Source organism: Ambystoma mexicanum, chromosome 12, assembly GCF_040938575.1.
Source record: "Ambystoma mexicanum isolate Mex_15411 chromosome 12, UKY_AmexF1_1, whole genome shotgun sequence".
Taxonomy (NCBI): domain Eukaryota; kingdom Metazoa; phylum Chordata; class Amphibia; order Caudata; family Ambystomatidae; genus Ambystoma; species Ambystoma mexicanum.
The window spans coordinates 849,450,469-849,466,122 of NC_090936.1; the positions used below are offsets into that span (position 1 = coordinate 849,450,469).

General features: G+C 45.3%; 1 protein-coding gene across 1 annotated transcript in view; it reads right to left on the reverse strand.

Moving 5' to 3' along the window:
- OTOGL (otogelin like) overlaps positions 1–15,654 on the reverse strand; it is a 1,792,821-nt gene that overhangs the window by 479,382 nt on the left and 1,297,785 nt on the right. The window contains exon 32 of the mRNA XM_069629328.1: positions 9,093–9,260. Coding sequence (XP_069485429.1) covers positions 9,093–9,260 — 168 coding nt within the window. The remainder of the gene's footprint in view (positions 1–9,092; positions 9,261–15,654) is intronic.

Below are 15,654 nucleotides of genomic sequence, written 5' to 3' on the forward strand. Positions count from 1 at the left end.
GTGATCCTTTCCATCACATATATATTCCCGGCCACATTTATCCACTCACTCTTACCCGGGAGCAATAGCCTTTTCCAGTGCATTGCCAAGCATGTCCTTCCAGCTAACAGCAGACAACAAGGTAAATGCGGGAGGCTAACATAGTCCCCCTCCTCGTCTTCCAAACCAAACAGCACCATTAACAGCGACTTAGCTGTGGAAACCCCGTCCAGTTCCTTGATCAACCCGAGGACCTCATGCCAGAAAATGTGAACCCTCTCACAGCCCCACCACACGTGCCGGTAGTCAGCCCGCTCACCACATCCATGACAGCAAAGTGGGCTCACACCCAGAAACATCCTAAAAAGGCGGACCAGGTCATACTGCCATCTATGCAGCAGTTTTATCATATGGAATTTGTATTGGCATGCAATGGAGACCCTCAATGTCCTATCACACATTTTGTGCCACAGTAGATCATCAGGTTCGAGACCTAAGTCCCTCTGCCACCTGGTCCGGAGGTTTTCGGTACTCCCCCTACCCACTTCCACCAGGGACCATACAAGGAAGAGATCAGACCCTTCATTTCCACAGACGAGCCCAAGACCTTTACTAGGTGGGTTAAGTCTCTTTGCACCATTGCCCTCCATATTCAGCCGTGACTACCCCCTTCAGCTGTAGGTATGAAAGGACAGACAACTTCCCTATTCCCAGATTCTTCTCCAGATCTACTATGGAGATGAATTGACCATTCGTCCACAGCTGGCACACCCTCGTAAGCCCCGCCTCAAACCAGGTCTGAAATCTGTCCAGATTCGGAATCGGGTCTCTCATTTTCGGTGCCCAGAGGTGACTAAGGGGGCATGGGCAGTTTGTGAGGCCCTTCATTTCTGGTGCCTTCCACCATATCGTCCAGATAACCCCCAAAATGAGGTGCTCCCTTACCCTCTTCGGGAGATGGTCCTGCGACGCCCACACCCATTCTCTGATTGTCTCCGGTCTCAAATGGACATTGTCCAGCCCCACCCATTGACAGTCCCCCAATTCCCTCAGGTGCGGGACCAGGACCACCAGGACCCTGAGTTACATCGCCTTACAATACCGGCAGATGTCTGGGAAGCCTACTCCACCCCTTTCTTTCAGGAGGACCAATGCTTCATACACCACCCTCGGTTTCCTGCCCTGACATAAGAACATCAGGAGGCAGGCCTTGACCTCGCAGAACATGGCGTCTGGGACGTGAATAGGGAGTATCTGAAACAGATAAAGGATTATAGGAAGGAAGTTCATCTTAATAGCGTTTAGCCGCCCCAACCATGTGATCGTCAATTTGGCCCATTTTTCCAGGTTGCCAAAAAGCTTCTGCAAGAGGGGCAGCACATTTGCTTCATATAGTCTGCCTATGTCTCTCGCCACCTTTATACCCAGGTATTGCAGCTGCTCCTCTTCTACCTTCATCTCCAGACTAGTCAGATTCCGTCTAACTTCCAACTCCAGCAGATCCAATGGGAACAAAATAGATTTCCCTGTGTTTATCTTAAAGCCCGAAAGGGCCCCATACCGCTCTACCACTTCAACCACCTCCGGAACCAAGGTCAGCGGATTCTTCAGATGGAGCAGGATGTCATCAGCGTACATCCCCAGTTTGTATTCAACCACTCCCGCAGAGATGCCTTCCACTCGGGGATCATCGCGTAGTGTTCGAGCCAGTGTCTCCGGGGAGAGCACAAACAACATCAGGAAGAGAGGACATCCCTGCCTCGTGCCATGACCCAACCCAAACCAACGAGAGAAGTTGTCATTAGCAGAGACGCAGGCTACCAGATCTGAATACAGGGCCATGAAACTCGCAGAAACTTGGTTCCAAATCTGAAATTAATATGAATTGCCTTCAGAAGATTCCAATTAACTCTGTTGAAGGCCTTTTCCACATCAACAGATAAAAGTGTGGGGTTGCCCCCCATAGCCGTGCCCACTTGGTCAGATGCAGGGACTTACGCATTGTGTCCACTCCTTGTCTCTCCCTTATAAATCCCACATGGTCTGAATGTACCAGTCAAGGCTTCTGAGTGTTTTTGTAAAAGTCTGCAAAGGTTTCAACCACACCTCTCACTGATATTTCGAGGACACCCCCCAGGCCCTGTACTGTTGGCCCACTGACTGTGCAATTGTGCTGCCAGCAAGGTGTCTGCCTTGTCCCCTTTTTCATAATATTTCTGCTTCAGGAACTGAAGCTTTCAAGGTATCTTACCTTCCTCCAACAATCTAAGTTTCTCTCTCTTACTCTTGACCACCGTTATCAAATCCCTGACTTCCTCCTCTGTTTCGTGGACCTGCCTTACCAACACCATTTGCCCCTCCCGCAGCTTATTTTCCAGCAATGTCCTCTCTCTTTTCTGGTGTGCTCCCTCTCTGATCAGAAGAACCCCCCATGTTGCCTTCCCACATCCCAGATAGTAGCCTGATCCACCTCCCTGTCTCATTCAAAAAAAGTCCTCCTCCAACTCCACCCGAAAAACGGGATCCCTCTACAGAGATTTGTTACATCTCCACATTGTATTGCGGGGGGCCAAGACCGCCCAGGACAAATCCAAGGATACCATGTCATGGTTCGACCATGAGACCAGATGCATCTCTGCCCCCAGACGCAGGAGCTCTCACGTGACACATAGGTAATCTTTGCAAGTGTAGGTCCCATGGGGTGCAGAGTAAAAGGTGAACCCCTATCATGAGGATGGAGGAAACGCCATACATCACACAGACCATGCGAATCCAAGCAACCCTGTAGGCCCTCCTCGCCCGGCGCAGGGGGACCAGTCCCAATCGGCCCTGTTGCCCTTCTATTGAGCTGTATGTTTGCCCACATATTGAGATCTCCACCCACCACTAAGTGTCCAGCGCAGTTGACCCTGATTAGGGGCGTAGAGCACCATAAAAGTTATCTGGACCCCTTTCATGAGGCCCGGCAATAGCAGAGCCCTTCCTGCATCACACATCCAGACTTTCTCTACTTCCATTTTCAGACTCTTATGGATCAAAATACCAACACCCCCTTTTTGTGCTGTCCCTGATGCCCAGTATGCCTGGCCCAATAGGCCATATGGGATTCTCCTCTCCTCCCCCCAGGAGAACCTGATTTCCTGGAGAAAATAACTTCTGCCTCCATTCTACAGAACTCCTTGGTGACCAGGGACCTTTTAGTTGGTGAATTGAGCCCTTTCACATTCAGTGTGAACACACGAAGACGGTCATCCCTTCCAACCATGGTTAGGTCAACCATGGCCTCACATCGAATCTCTCTGGCAAGACAGACCACCTCTTACACCAAGCAATCTTCCCATAGGTCAGATAAAATTGAACATAACATTCCCCCACCCCAACTGTATCCCCTCCACGAATCTCCTCGCTCTTCCCCACAGTACCCCCCCACCAAGTACCCCGAACCACCTACCCCCAATCTACCTCCACCCCCCCTGTTGCACCAGGTCCTGACCAGTTACCATCACAGGGCGAGTACAAACCGGGCCACCAGTAGGACCTAAAACGCTGGGTCGAGCACATTTTAACTTCTAAAACAAGAGCCTCATCCAACTTTCAATATTCCAATAGCTTTTATAATAACACCGCTCCTCCCCCCCGAAAGACCTCCAACTACCTCACCGCCCCACCCCCCAGAACGGGGTCCCAACTCAATCACCCTCTCCCCATCAACAGCTGTCAACGCCACCGATACTTAAGTGAAGAGGGCACATGGCTATAAACCCACACTATCAGCAGTGTTCAACCAGGTCCAGAGGGCCCAGTCGGGGTGGGGGGATGGGGGGGAGTTTAACTTTAGAAACTTCATTGCACCAGGGACCTTGCACCTGCCAGATCCTTTCTTCTGCCACTGGCCGTCTCCCGGGTCCTTTGCCTCCTCCTCCGGTTTCAGGGCCTCTTCCCCCATCAATTCTCTTGACCCTCTTAATATCATCCTCAGAGACTAATTTGTAATCGTATCCGTCCACCTCTGGAGCTCCGGGATGTCTGATTGTTCTCCACAGCTTGTTACCTATCTTCCATATCGTCTATCCGAACATTAATTTTGTCCACTTTGCCCCCAATGCACGCCCTCATACTGCGGATCTCCTCCAGCAAGGAGGCAATGTCTCTTTTTGTGGATACCGGGTCATCCCTTCCCTCCTGCATGTTCCGACCTGCAATTGGGCTTGCCTGGTCTAGGCCCCGTAAATACTCAAAATGTTCCAGTTTCAATTTGCAGTCTGTGTGGTCCGGGGGCCCCTCCGATTGAGCCAGGATTGACGTCCCCCTATTCAAGCCACCTATGTGTCCAGTCTCTCGTTGTGAGGGCCCACAGCTACACCAACACCCTTACAAATCAAGTATGGGCTTTCCACCACTGTCCCTCCACCAGATACGGGGGATAGGGGTGCCAGACCACCAACCTGCTGTGTTTGTTGCAGTTCCACCCGCTCCAGAGATCCGGCTGGTCAGGTCAGGGTGCGGGGAATCTTTCCAGGTCCTTCCATCCCTGCCACCACCAGCAGGTGTCCACTGCCAAACCCTGTGGCCCAGGGAGATGGATGCTGCTCAGGACGGGCACACGCCCCTGGCCACAGCCCGGGGGCCTCACACGGTGTCAGTCCGATTCCAGGGGGGAGTGGGGTGGGCCACAAGCATGCTCACCGCCTGGATGGGTCCCTGCATCTGGTCCATGATGCCAGGATGTCCCCCGTCAGCCTAATTGTCGTCCTGTCTCCTAAAAGTCTCCCCAGGGACTGCTAGACCGCCACCTGCGGCGATCCGAGAGGCAGGTCCACCTGCACTAATTTGGCCCCTGGCCAAGTCCTCCTTCAGAGCTCCCGTGATGGTCCAAAAAGGGCTCTCTCCCCTTGCAGGGGGGGCCTACAGCTTCCCGGCGTCCGTCAGTCAGCTAGATCACCTCCCGCCCACTTTTCCTGGCTGTCTGCACGGCAGGCAACCACAGGCAGGCTCACCGCTAGCCTGGTCCCTCTCCACCAGGCGAAGGGGTGACACTCCCAGGAAAGCAAATCACTCCTCTGGGTCCTTATTTGCCACTGTCGGGGGGCTTCCCCACGGCGCAGGCCCTCCTCCTAGGCCAGGCGTGGACCCCAAGGACATGTTGCTGGGGCTAGAGCGGTGAGTCAGGAGATTCGGTTTAGGTCTGCCGCAGGGAACTCGGCAGCTGCATATTTTTCCTTGGGAATTAACAATCAGTCCCACACTTCGGGGCCGGGTGCCCGGGACCATCACTGCTGATGTGGGCTTGTTCGGGGGATATCGGTTGAGGCGAGATGCATTTGAAGCACTGTGATGGGTCAGGGGCAAAGGGGGATGGTAAAAAGACCCCCCAATATAAAGGACCGCATCTCAATATAATAAAATATAATCAACCCACATAGTGTAACACAGGGCATGAGCAACATCGCTATTTTTGCATAGATGTTAGTAATCGTAGTTAAGAGACAAGGCCTGCACAGTAAATGCGGCAGTGCATCCATTAGACCCAGATTGCAAGACAAGGGAAATCTCGAGCCATGCCCAGGCTCCCATGAGGACAGCTCCCACCGCCAACCACCACAACGCCTATTCATTGTTCTAACAGTGTTGCGAAGACTCAAGAGGAATGTGCCCTACAAGCCCGCGATCAGAGGGCAGTGCCTGATGTGCATGTTATCTCACACTGGCCAAAGCATGACCCGGCCCATCCCCAGGTGACCACGAGTTATAGCCCATATAACTGACTGAGCCCTGAGACCCCAGAATTCCATGGCACCAGGTGCCCTCTGACCATCAACCCTAAAAGTAACAAGTCCTGCATGTTCAAAGAGCACAGACATTGTATGTCTTTGAAATACAATCATGTGATTTTTTATTACAAGGTTCTGGGAGGGATAAATTATCATTCAAAACGAGGGTTGAGACCTTGCAGCCAGATGGCGTGGAAGGGAGGGAGTGAGATGTGTGTGGATGTCAGAGTGCCCCAGAACCTCCTCTCAGCCAGCCCTAAAGTCTGTCAGGTACACAGTATAATGACAAAGTAGCATTGTGACAGGAGTGTAGTTAATTTGTTCTTTGACCTTCGACGTGAGAAGAAGAGGATCACTGCAGCACCCACGTGATGGAAAAGGGACAGACTGGCTGGAACCAATGACTTGGCATCTCGTATAGAGCAGGCGGATCATGTATAGGTGCACACCTACCAGCGTCGTGGGTTTCTATTGTATACTAGCTGTCCCCGGCCACACGTTGCTGTGGCTCAGTCTGGTTAAATGGAAAAGAAAGAAAAGAGAAAGTACACGTTTGTAATATGTTTAATTTCACAATGCTTGTGGGTAGTTTTTAATGGCTCTGGCGGTTCTCCAAGTTGAGGCAGTTTAATTTTCCCGGCGGCGCAACACATTCCTTTTGTTTCTCCATTAAATTTCAGAGCCTTCCAATAAGGACACACTTCAGTCATGGTGCCGATGAGAACATGCCGGCTTAAACTAAAATCATCAGCTGGGTTGTACCGGAATGCAAGGCGATTGTAATCACGTGATTGCTGAGCACAGACTCGTGTTTGATGCTGATCTGCTGTTTCTCGTTGATGTGTTTCAGCCACTCTCAGCATGTTGCGTTCAAAGCAGATCTGAAGCTGCAGAACGCAACCGCTGTGCTCGCAACCGTGCATCCTAAAGTCTGGCTGCATGTCGCTGTGCTGCTTCCTCGGCACGTATTTGAGCCAGCGTGTGTAGCTTTTACGTCCAACAGATGGCGCTGGTTTGCAGTGAAATTTTTAGTATAGCGTGTGTTGCTTTTACGTCCAACAGATGGCGCTGTTTTCAGAAAAAGCATGTTTTTACCTGTCACAGGTGTGACATCTATGTGTAGTAGGTATATAAAAAGACACGCCTATTGGAATGCAACATTGTGTCAAAATTTCAAAGAACTTTCGGAGATTTAAGATTTTGAACAAACAAACATTTTTATTTTTATTTATATAGATGTTGCGTCATAAGTGACAGGGTTTTTCTTTATAAGTTTCTACTTGTACTACTTTTTGGCAGACCGTTCTTGGCAGCAGAGTCCTTTGCTGTTGTGCTCATCTGTGTATGATATTAAAACTTGTTATCCTTACAAGATTAATTTGGGCCTTTCTTCCCTAGCGGGTTGTATTCTCTCTGTTGTGAGCGTTCAGAGACTTGCCTTCAACAGTTTATCAACTAGGTAAGGAGGAGCTATTTTAGCCACACATTTGTGTGTCATGGTAAGAATTTTATAAGAGATACGCTGTTTAACCAGTAACCAATGTAAAGACAGTCAGGATTCCTTTATATGGTCAGAGCGCCTAAGGCCACACACAGCTCTTACCGCATTATTCTGGGAGGTCTGCAATATCTTAAGGTTGGTTTTTGATGTGCCAACAAGAAGGGTATTGCAGTAATCTATCCTAGAATTAATAAGGACAGTAGCCAATGAGGAGAATTTATTTTTCAGGAAGGTACGGTTTTCTCTGCCTGATAGGTTTAGTTGTGTATGCACACATGTTTTTTATCTGTGTAGCATGTTTTTTTATATGTAAATTAGAGTCTAAGTAAACTCTGAGTGTCTTTACCCAAGAACAGGTTTGAATGACACAGTCCGCTATTTGAAATTGAGATTACCTAGAATCCAACCTGGACAAACGTTGACTGGAGCCAACTAACACCAGCTTGGTTTTCCTGTTGTTTAACGCAAGTGATTTGGCATTCATCCATCTTTGAATAATCTCATAGAGTCAACCAATCACAGCTGAGTCCTTATCATAGTTGCCTGATATATGAAAGACAACCCGAGTATCGTCTGCGTAGTTAGCATAACTAACACCAACATATTCCAGAAGATCAAACAGCAGGTGAATAAAGAGAGTCAATAACATGTGGGAAAGACAGGACCCCTCCAGGACATCACATGACAGTGTTTCAGAGTCAGACTGAAAACCCCTGAAGGCGAATCTTGCTGTCCTTGGCCCCAGAAACGATTGCAGCCAAGTTAAGGCTGAGCCAGAACATTCTGCCACCCCCTCCAACCTCTCAAGAAGTAGACCATGGTCCACAAGGTCAAAAGCTGCCAAGAGGTCGAGTGACATAAGTAGGGCAACATGTCCAGAGTCAACAATCCTGGCAAGAATAGCCTTGAGATCAATCATGGCGGCCTCTGTACCATACTTAGCCCGGAATCCTGATCAGAAAGTTCCCAGAAGACAATGAGTTTCAATATGATCATGGAGCTGTACATAGGCGATCCTATCCAATATTTTTAATAAGAACTGCACATTAGTAATTGGACGATAGTTCTCAGAAATACTAGGGTCAAGAGAGTACTTTTTTAGGTATCGGGTAATCCACACATTTTTGAGTGAGACAGGCACAATTGCTGAAGCAAATGAGGAATTAACAATTTTCGTGATTAAAGGAGATATGACTGAAAGAGAATCTTTAACAAGACTAGCTGAACAAATATCCCTTTGACACATAGGTTTCAAGTCATTAACAATCAGCAAAGAGGGCTTGCACCATGGCTGCCTCTAAACTCGTTTCTGGGTCCGGGTTCCTTAAATGGGGACTTACCGGTCATTCCAACCTTGGAGGACCTGGTAAGTCCCCATTCAAAATACCCATCCCCATTCCTATTTGAGCCCCCATAGGGCTCAATGGGAATGGGGAGGGAGCTAATAACGGGCCCGGGAGCCGCTAAGGGACCGCGTAATGCAGCAGTAAGGGGTTTATGGCACCGGCATCCTTACCGGTGCTGTTAACCCCTTACCGCCGCACTCGTAATGAACCCCAATGTTTTTGTTGAAAAGCCCAGTACTAGCTGTTAATCATAGTCTGTCACAGATCATTCTTTCTCCTGCTTGTCTACTTCACCTCCCACCACTCAGCACTTCCACCATTAGCTTTACTACAGACATGCTGGGGACCAAAGTTTTTCCATTCAAAGAGCACTCAAGTAAAAAAAAAAAAAAGTCCATGTCGGTAGTTGTAATTCACAAACAAAAACAGATAAGAAATTGTAAAACAATTGAGAGAAAAAGTTTAAGTGTCAATAATTGTGTTGATAATACTCACACAAGTCTTTATCCTTGAAAAGTCCTGGCGTGATCATAAAATTAAATAGCACATTTCCATGTGCACTTATTCTTGGCAAAGGAAAGATCTTCCTGCTAGTGACATTGGCCCCTAGAACAATATCACTGTTTCCATAACTGGACAAAATATATGGTCCTTCTCCAAGGCCTAGAAAAGCAAACAGAAGACATGCATTAAACATATCTTCAACCCAGGCATGGCATGGATTATGATGTACTATAAGACATAATGCAATGCAGGGCAAATAGGCTTCCTTGATTCAGGGTTTCCTACAGAATGATTTAAGGGGAATGAAAAGAATGACACATCATAGAAAGTCTCCTTTGATTCGGAATCCTCAGGGTGCACGTCCAGCCCAAAAAGTGTTCTTCTTTTAAGGAGAATGAATGAGATGGTGCAGTGGATTAGCAATGTCTCCCACCCCCACCAAAGACATTATTTTCCCCTAAGAGGTCTCTATATTTTGTTTTTGTATTTTATTAAATGTATAAAGCGCCCTTCATCAAAGGCGCTGTACAATAAAAGAAACTGAAATGCAGTACAATTAAAAATTAAACAGATGAATACAAATATGCATCAGCAGAGAAAGGAAAAACATTTTGTATTCCTTTTGAAGAACCAATGGTGCAAGAAGGTGGAGTTTAAGATTAGTTTGGAAAATACGAAGAGATGAACGAAGTGAGAAAGGGAGGGCATGCCAGTGCCTGGGGTCTAAAAGTGAAAAGGAGCGGAAACGAGACAAAGCACAAAGTGGCTTAGGAACAGTCAAAAGAAATAGATTCTGAAATTGCAAGGAATGCAAAGGAACATAGAACGAAAGTAAAGAGGAGAGATAAGGGGGGGCCAAGCCGTGGGTACACTTAAAAACGATCAAATGAAAATGATACAAGAGACGGGATTCAAAGGGAAGTAGTGAGATTTAGAGTAAAGAAGAAGTTATAGAAGAACGAGGGGGTAAAGAAAAAAGGAAACAGAGATAAGAGTTATAAATAGAACAAAGAGGGAAAAGATGACAAGCAGAGAGGCCGAGTAATAACAATGAACAGCAGTCGATACGAGAAAAAACAAGAGAAAATAGAAGATGTTTTCTTAATTGGGTCTGTTCTTATCTTTCGCAACGGACCTACTTTGTTACTTGGGCTTGAAACTCTTCTTCCTCACTTCCTATTCTTTATGGTGTCCCCCAAGGTTCAGTAGTGGGTCCCCTTCTTTTCTCTCTTTATACTGCTCCTCTTTCTGCTCTTATCTCTTCTTTCAACCTTTCCTTTTACCTTTACGCTGATGACACCCAGAGATGTCTCTCAATTTCATCTTTTGATTCTGTCCTACATTCTAGTGTCTCAAACTATCTCTCATCCATTCAAACTGGATGTGTCCTTTCCTACATCTTAATCCTTCAAAAATTGAGGTTCTGTTCTTTTCCTCTTTTTACAATTAAGAACAGACCCCATAATACCTAAAGTTGAAAGAGAAGAGATAAGTAGGGAGTGATGCACAGTGTCAAATGCTTCAGATAGATTGAGAAGAATAAGAATAGAAGAAAGCTTAGAGTGACGAGCTGAGTAGAGAATCAGAAACATGAAGAAGTGCAGTTTCAGTGGAGTGAGACGGGTGAATACCAGACTGCAAGGGAGGAAGAAGAGAATGAAAACTCGGATAACGGGTTACCTGGGTATAGGCAGCCCGTTCATGAATTTTAGAGAGAAAAGGTAAGAGGGAAATAGGACAAAAATGACCCAGAGATGACGGATCAAGAGAAGGTTTTTTGAGAATTGGAAGAATAAGCGCATGCTTGAAAGCTGCAGGAAAGCAAGAATGTAGAAAGGAAGAGTTAATGAGAGAAGTAAGAGGCGAGAATGATGAAAAGGGGTATAGTAATGAAGCAGAGGAAGATGAACAAAAGGAAGAAGGGAGGGGAGAAAAGGCTAGTCAAAGATCTGAGGAAAGATTGTGCTTTCTTGGGGAGGGAATCAGAAAATGTGTGGATGGGTCCAGACATGCAAAGCCAGAAGAAGAACGTATGTCTTCTGTTATATTGAAGACATGATCTGCCTGAAGTATTATAGGTATTTTCATATCAGGCCTGGTTTGGAAGGAAAGAATTAGGGTTGTGATCATTTGAATTTTCTCTTAAATGATCTAAATTTGTATGGTTTCACTTTGCAATATTGTGAAATTATGGATTATGTTTTTCAATTTTCTGCTATAGTTTGATGAAAAATGATCCCTCCAGAAGTTCATTTGCGGAAAGTTTCTGTCAAGTTTAGGAGTCCTTGGACCCTCTGGTCTATATGGCATCTGTCCCCTTGTTTGCAGCATTCTGGGACATCTACAAACATGGGAGCTAAAATGTCCACGCAGCGGTGTAGTTTCTTGCATGTTCGTAATGCTGCAGTTTCCGCTTCCTGTTTCAGCCTTGCAAATAGTTGCCACATGGAAACCGCACTGGCGTCTCAATGCTAGGATTCCATTCTTAGATCAGTGCTCAGGTATTGTTCTTGTTCCTCATTCTGTCAAATTATTCCTGGCTCCCTCCACTTTCTATTCCTATTTGGTGGCTCCTCTCTTCCTTCTGCCTCTGCCGCAGACTGCTTGCACCTTCGTTTCGTTCCTCCATGACTCGCCTGTCTTGCGTTCCAGCTCCTGTTGTTCTCTCTCCTTGTTACCTTGCAGTCCTGCTGACCTGATGCCCCGCTTTCTTGTGTCTTCTGAATCCTTGTTCTACCTACATTATTCCCATCCTGCCTTGGACTGTGCTCCATATTGTGATCATTCTGCATACAAAGTTGGGAATCCTGCTGTGTAATATACCGGGACTTCGTGCTGATCTCCATCACCATTGGAAACCTTCTACTGCATAAGATCTTCAGGGTTTTCATTCTGTGTGAGGGTTTTTCCTGCAATGCCTGGTGGTTTCTCCAGGGGTGATTCTGCCAGTTACCTCTTGGGAATGCCGAGGGTGTCTTCAAGAGAGGCTGGTCCCTATCTACAGGATTCCCGTACCAGGCGTAAACCCTAAAGGACGCCTTCTCCTGCAACACCTGCATGGTGGAAGCAACAGGTGAGCCCTACAGCCAAGGAGTCCGACAGTTTTATTCAGCAAAGTGAAAAAGTCTACCGAAGAGATAGGACCCGAGGTGCTGAAAATAATCTGCAACAATGTTTAATTCTAGATTTGTTTTCTGCAAAGTAAATGGTAAACTCATGGAAATAGTTTAAAACTACACACACGCCATCAAATTCAAACCAGCAACCAAACATGCCGTCCAGCAAAAAGACTTTGCTTCTGTAGTCACAGGGTTTTCCAGGATATGGGCATGTGTTTATCTTCTTGCAATTACCTCTCCTCCAAAAATAGAAGAGTGCAAAAGGAAACAAAAGACGACTTGTAATGCATCAGAAGTACAATTGAGGTCTCAGTCAAAGAAAGCAATGCCACTGTTTGGAAACCAGTGTTGTGACACTGTCAAACATTACCAGTGGCAACATGGTTCAACATAATTACATATATCATATTACTTATTTGAGTTTTCAATGTAATTTGCTGGGCAATAAGCTGAAGATACACTTTTGTTAAATATTTTGTAGCCAAGCTAAGTGAAAACCTTTTGCGCAATTTGCTGAATAAATCTTCAGCAGCCATTATTTTGCTATCTCTGTATGCAGCAGACTTTTTTACCGCAAGAATACTAATTATCTTTTATTTTTAATTTCAAAAAGATTTTCACAATTTGGCAAAGTTGACAAAATATAGTGCATAATTTCACAAAATTGGAGAATGCAAAATTGCCCCATTTCACACATATTCTAGAGAGACTTATACAAAAGGAAGCCATACCCTTATAATTCATGACATATCACTTTTGGTTACATGGTTCCAACAGACCATGCAATACCAGGGTATTTTGCTTCCCGACTCTTGTGTGGCCCATGGGGGATTCAGGCTGAGGACTAGGCATCTGTGATAAAGAAAGCTTAAGTCTTATTGAGTGGCTAGAATCCTTTGGTGCAGCCCGTCTAGCTATAATTTCTCAGTGTGGCATGGCATTCTTTACTGGCCATCTATGATAAAGCAAGCATGATAAGTATTAATTAGTGGCTAGATTGGCATATTTTGGTGCAGCTGGAATAACTATAATGTGTTACTGTGGTATGGTATTTTTACTGGGTGTCAAGGATAAAGCAAACATTTTCACTGTTATTGGGTGTCTAGACTTGCCTACATTTGTGCAGCCAGTCCGGACATGTATTCTTATTGTGCATGGTATTTATATTGACAAATTCAAGAGGAGTATGTTCTTAAGTGGAGATATTGGCATATATTGGCAGAGCCAACTTCGACATATATTCTCATAATATCATTAATGGCATTAATAGCAAAGCAAACATGAGTATATTCATATATGGGAACACTGACATATATCAGTGCAGCCAGCATGGAAATATATGGGCAAAGCCAACGAGAGCATGTTTTTATACTAGCATATATTAGGGCAAAGGCATCAGGAAAATGCGTTGGGAAATGCTCCTGTGTACTGTTGGTGTATTCCAGTTATTGGATTTTTGCAAACCATCCAACTTTTTACCCAAGTCTTCACAGAAAGTAGGCTGTATAATTCACCATTTTAACCCATTATTCAGATAATGTTCACAGGGCTAGAACCCCTCAGAACTCCCATTGCTTGGTTAGGACTCCCTCGCTACACTCGGTCGCTCTGGCATATTGGTGGAAATATTTACACAATTACAATATAAAATTATTAACAAGCTGACACTGATAGTAATGTTAATTAAAGAAAGTAAAAAATGTAGTCAAAGTCTGCCTCACTACCTTTAACAGTCATAGAAGAGATTAATGATAACTCACAGGTTCCTGTGTCTTGCTGCAAGGCCAATATAGTGTTTTTTCATATAGCAGGCAAAGATCACCATTTCACTAAATCATAACAGCCATTTTCACTTCTAAACTGCAATAATTTAGTATACTCAGTATAGTCGGTTGGCTTGTGTCAACATCGTAGATAATCAGTCGGTTTGTGCAAGAAGCAGTGTGGCTTGATGTGATGAGCATGGCTTTGTTCTGAAAACATAAAATGTAATGGTAGATATATGGAACCCTCCCACTTTTGTGTCAACTTTTGATGTGATGGTTTGGGAGTCGCTCTCGGCAATAATGAAGGCGCTGGAATTTTCGGATAATTTGTTTTTGTTAATTAAGTGTTTATGTAGGGGTTTGAATGCCTTAGATAGCGGCAGCTCAACATTCATAAAACATTCAAGTAACTCTGAACATCCAACAGGGAAGCCGTGTGTTGCTGCTTTTCTTTGGTGTTGATGTATAATTCGTCTAAACTGCCGTTCAAAAAAGAATATTGTTTGCTTTTGGATTATGGCAGAGGATGAGATAGGTATTGCACTTTATGGATGAGATAGTTTTTTGTAGAATGTAGTTTTGCACAGAATGTGCAGTTTCGCAAAATTAATGTGCAGTTGGAAAGTGGTAGACGTGGAGTGGAATGGCTTTAGGAACTCAAACAATCATTGACAGAAATAGCATTGAAAAATGCAAAAATTGACATTTCGGTATGATTTATCCAAATGGCCATCCACTGACTTTGTTTTCTTAATGAGATCTTCTTCCTGCTATATGTGAGATATTATCAGAATGCCCAAGGAATCATTGGAAAGAACATCCATCAGAAAGAACATTACCAAAGGAAAGTAATGTGCTCTTCTAATGAATTGTGTCCTTTAACAGATTCCTCATTTCCTCATCTTAGATGTATTTCCATAGAAGTATCAATGTTAAAGAAGGAGGGAAGAGAGAAATCCCAGAGACAATAAACCAAAAGATTTTGTAAGACCGCTCTACCAAAACGGACGTCCTGACCCAACAGATTATCCAGACAGTGCTTTGTGAAAGTGTGCAGCGAAAGACCATGTGGCAGCCTGACAAATGTCTAAAGTCATTACTCCCCTTTGGAGTGCTCATGTGGCAACTACTCCTCTAGTGGAGTGTGCTCGGAATCCTTCAGGAATGTCTGTTCCTGCCATGGTGTAATATTCTGAGACACAAATAAATCCACTTTGATAGTGTTTCTTCCATGACCTCATTACCTAACCTAAGACTGACAAAGAGCTGGACCTCTGAACCAAAACTACTTGTTCTGGCTATGTAAAAACATGAGGCTCTTTTAGGATCCTACCTATGCAATCTCTCGACCTCTTTGGAAGGAGGAGGGAGAGGGCAGAAGACTGGCAAGTAGATTTTTTGAGTGAGGTGAAACTTGGATAACACGGTAGGAAGGAAGGAAGACCGCACTCTGAGCATGACTTTGTCCTTTGAAGAGACTGTTAAAGGAGGTTTGCATGAAAGGATTTGCAGTGCGCTCATTCTGTGTGTGGATATGATTGCTAGTAATAATAAAAAAAATGTATACAAGGAGCCTGAGCGGGCAAGAATATAGAGGCTCAAAAGGGGCTTCTATCAAGAAAGTCAGTACTGGATTTAGGTACCAGGCCGGCACTACAAAAGGAGTAG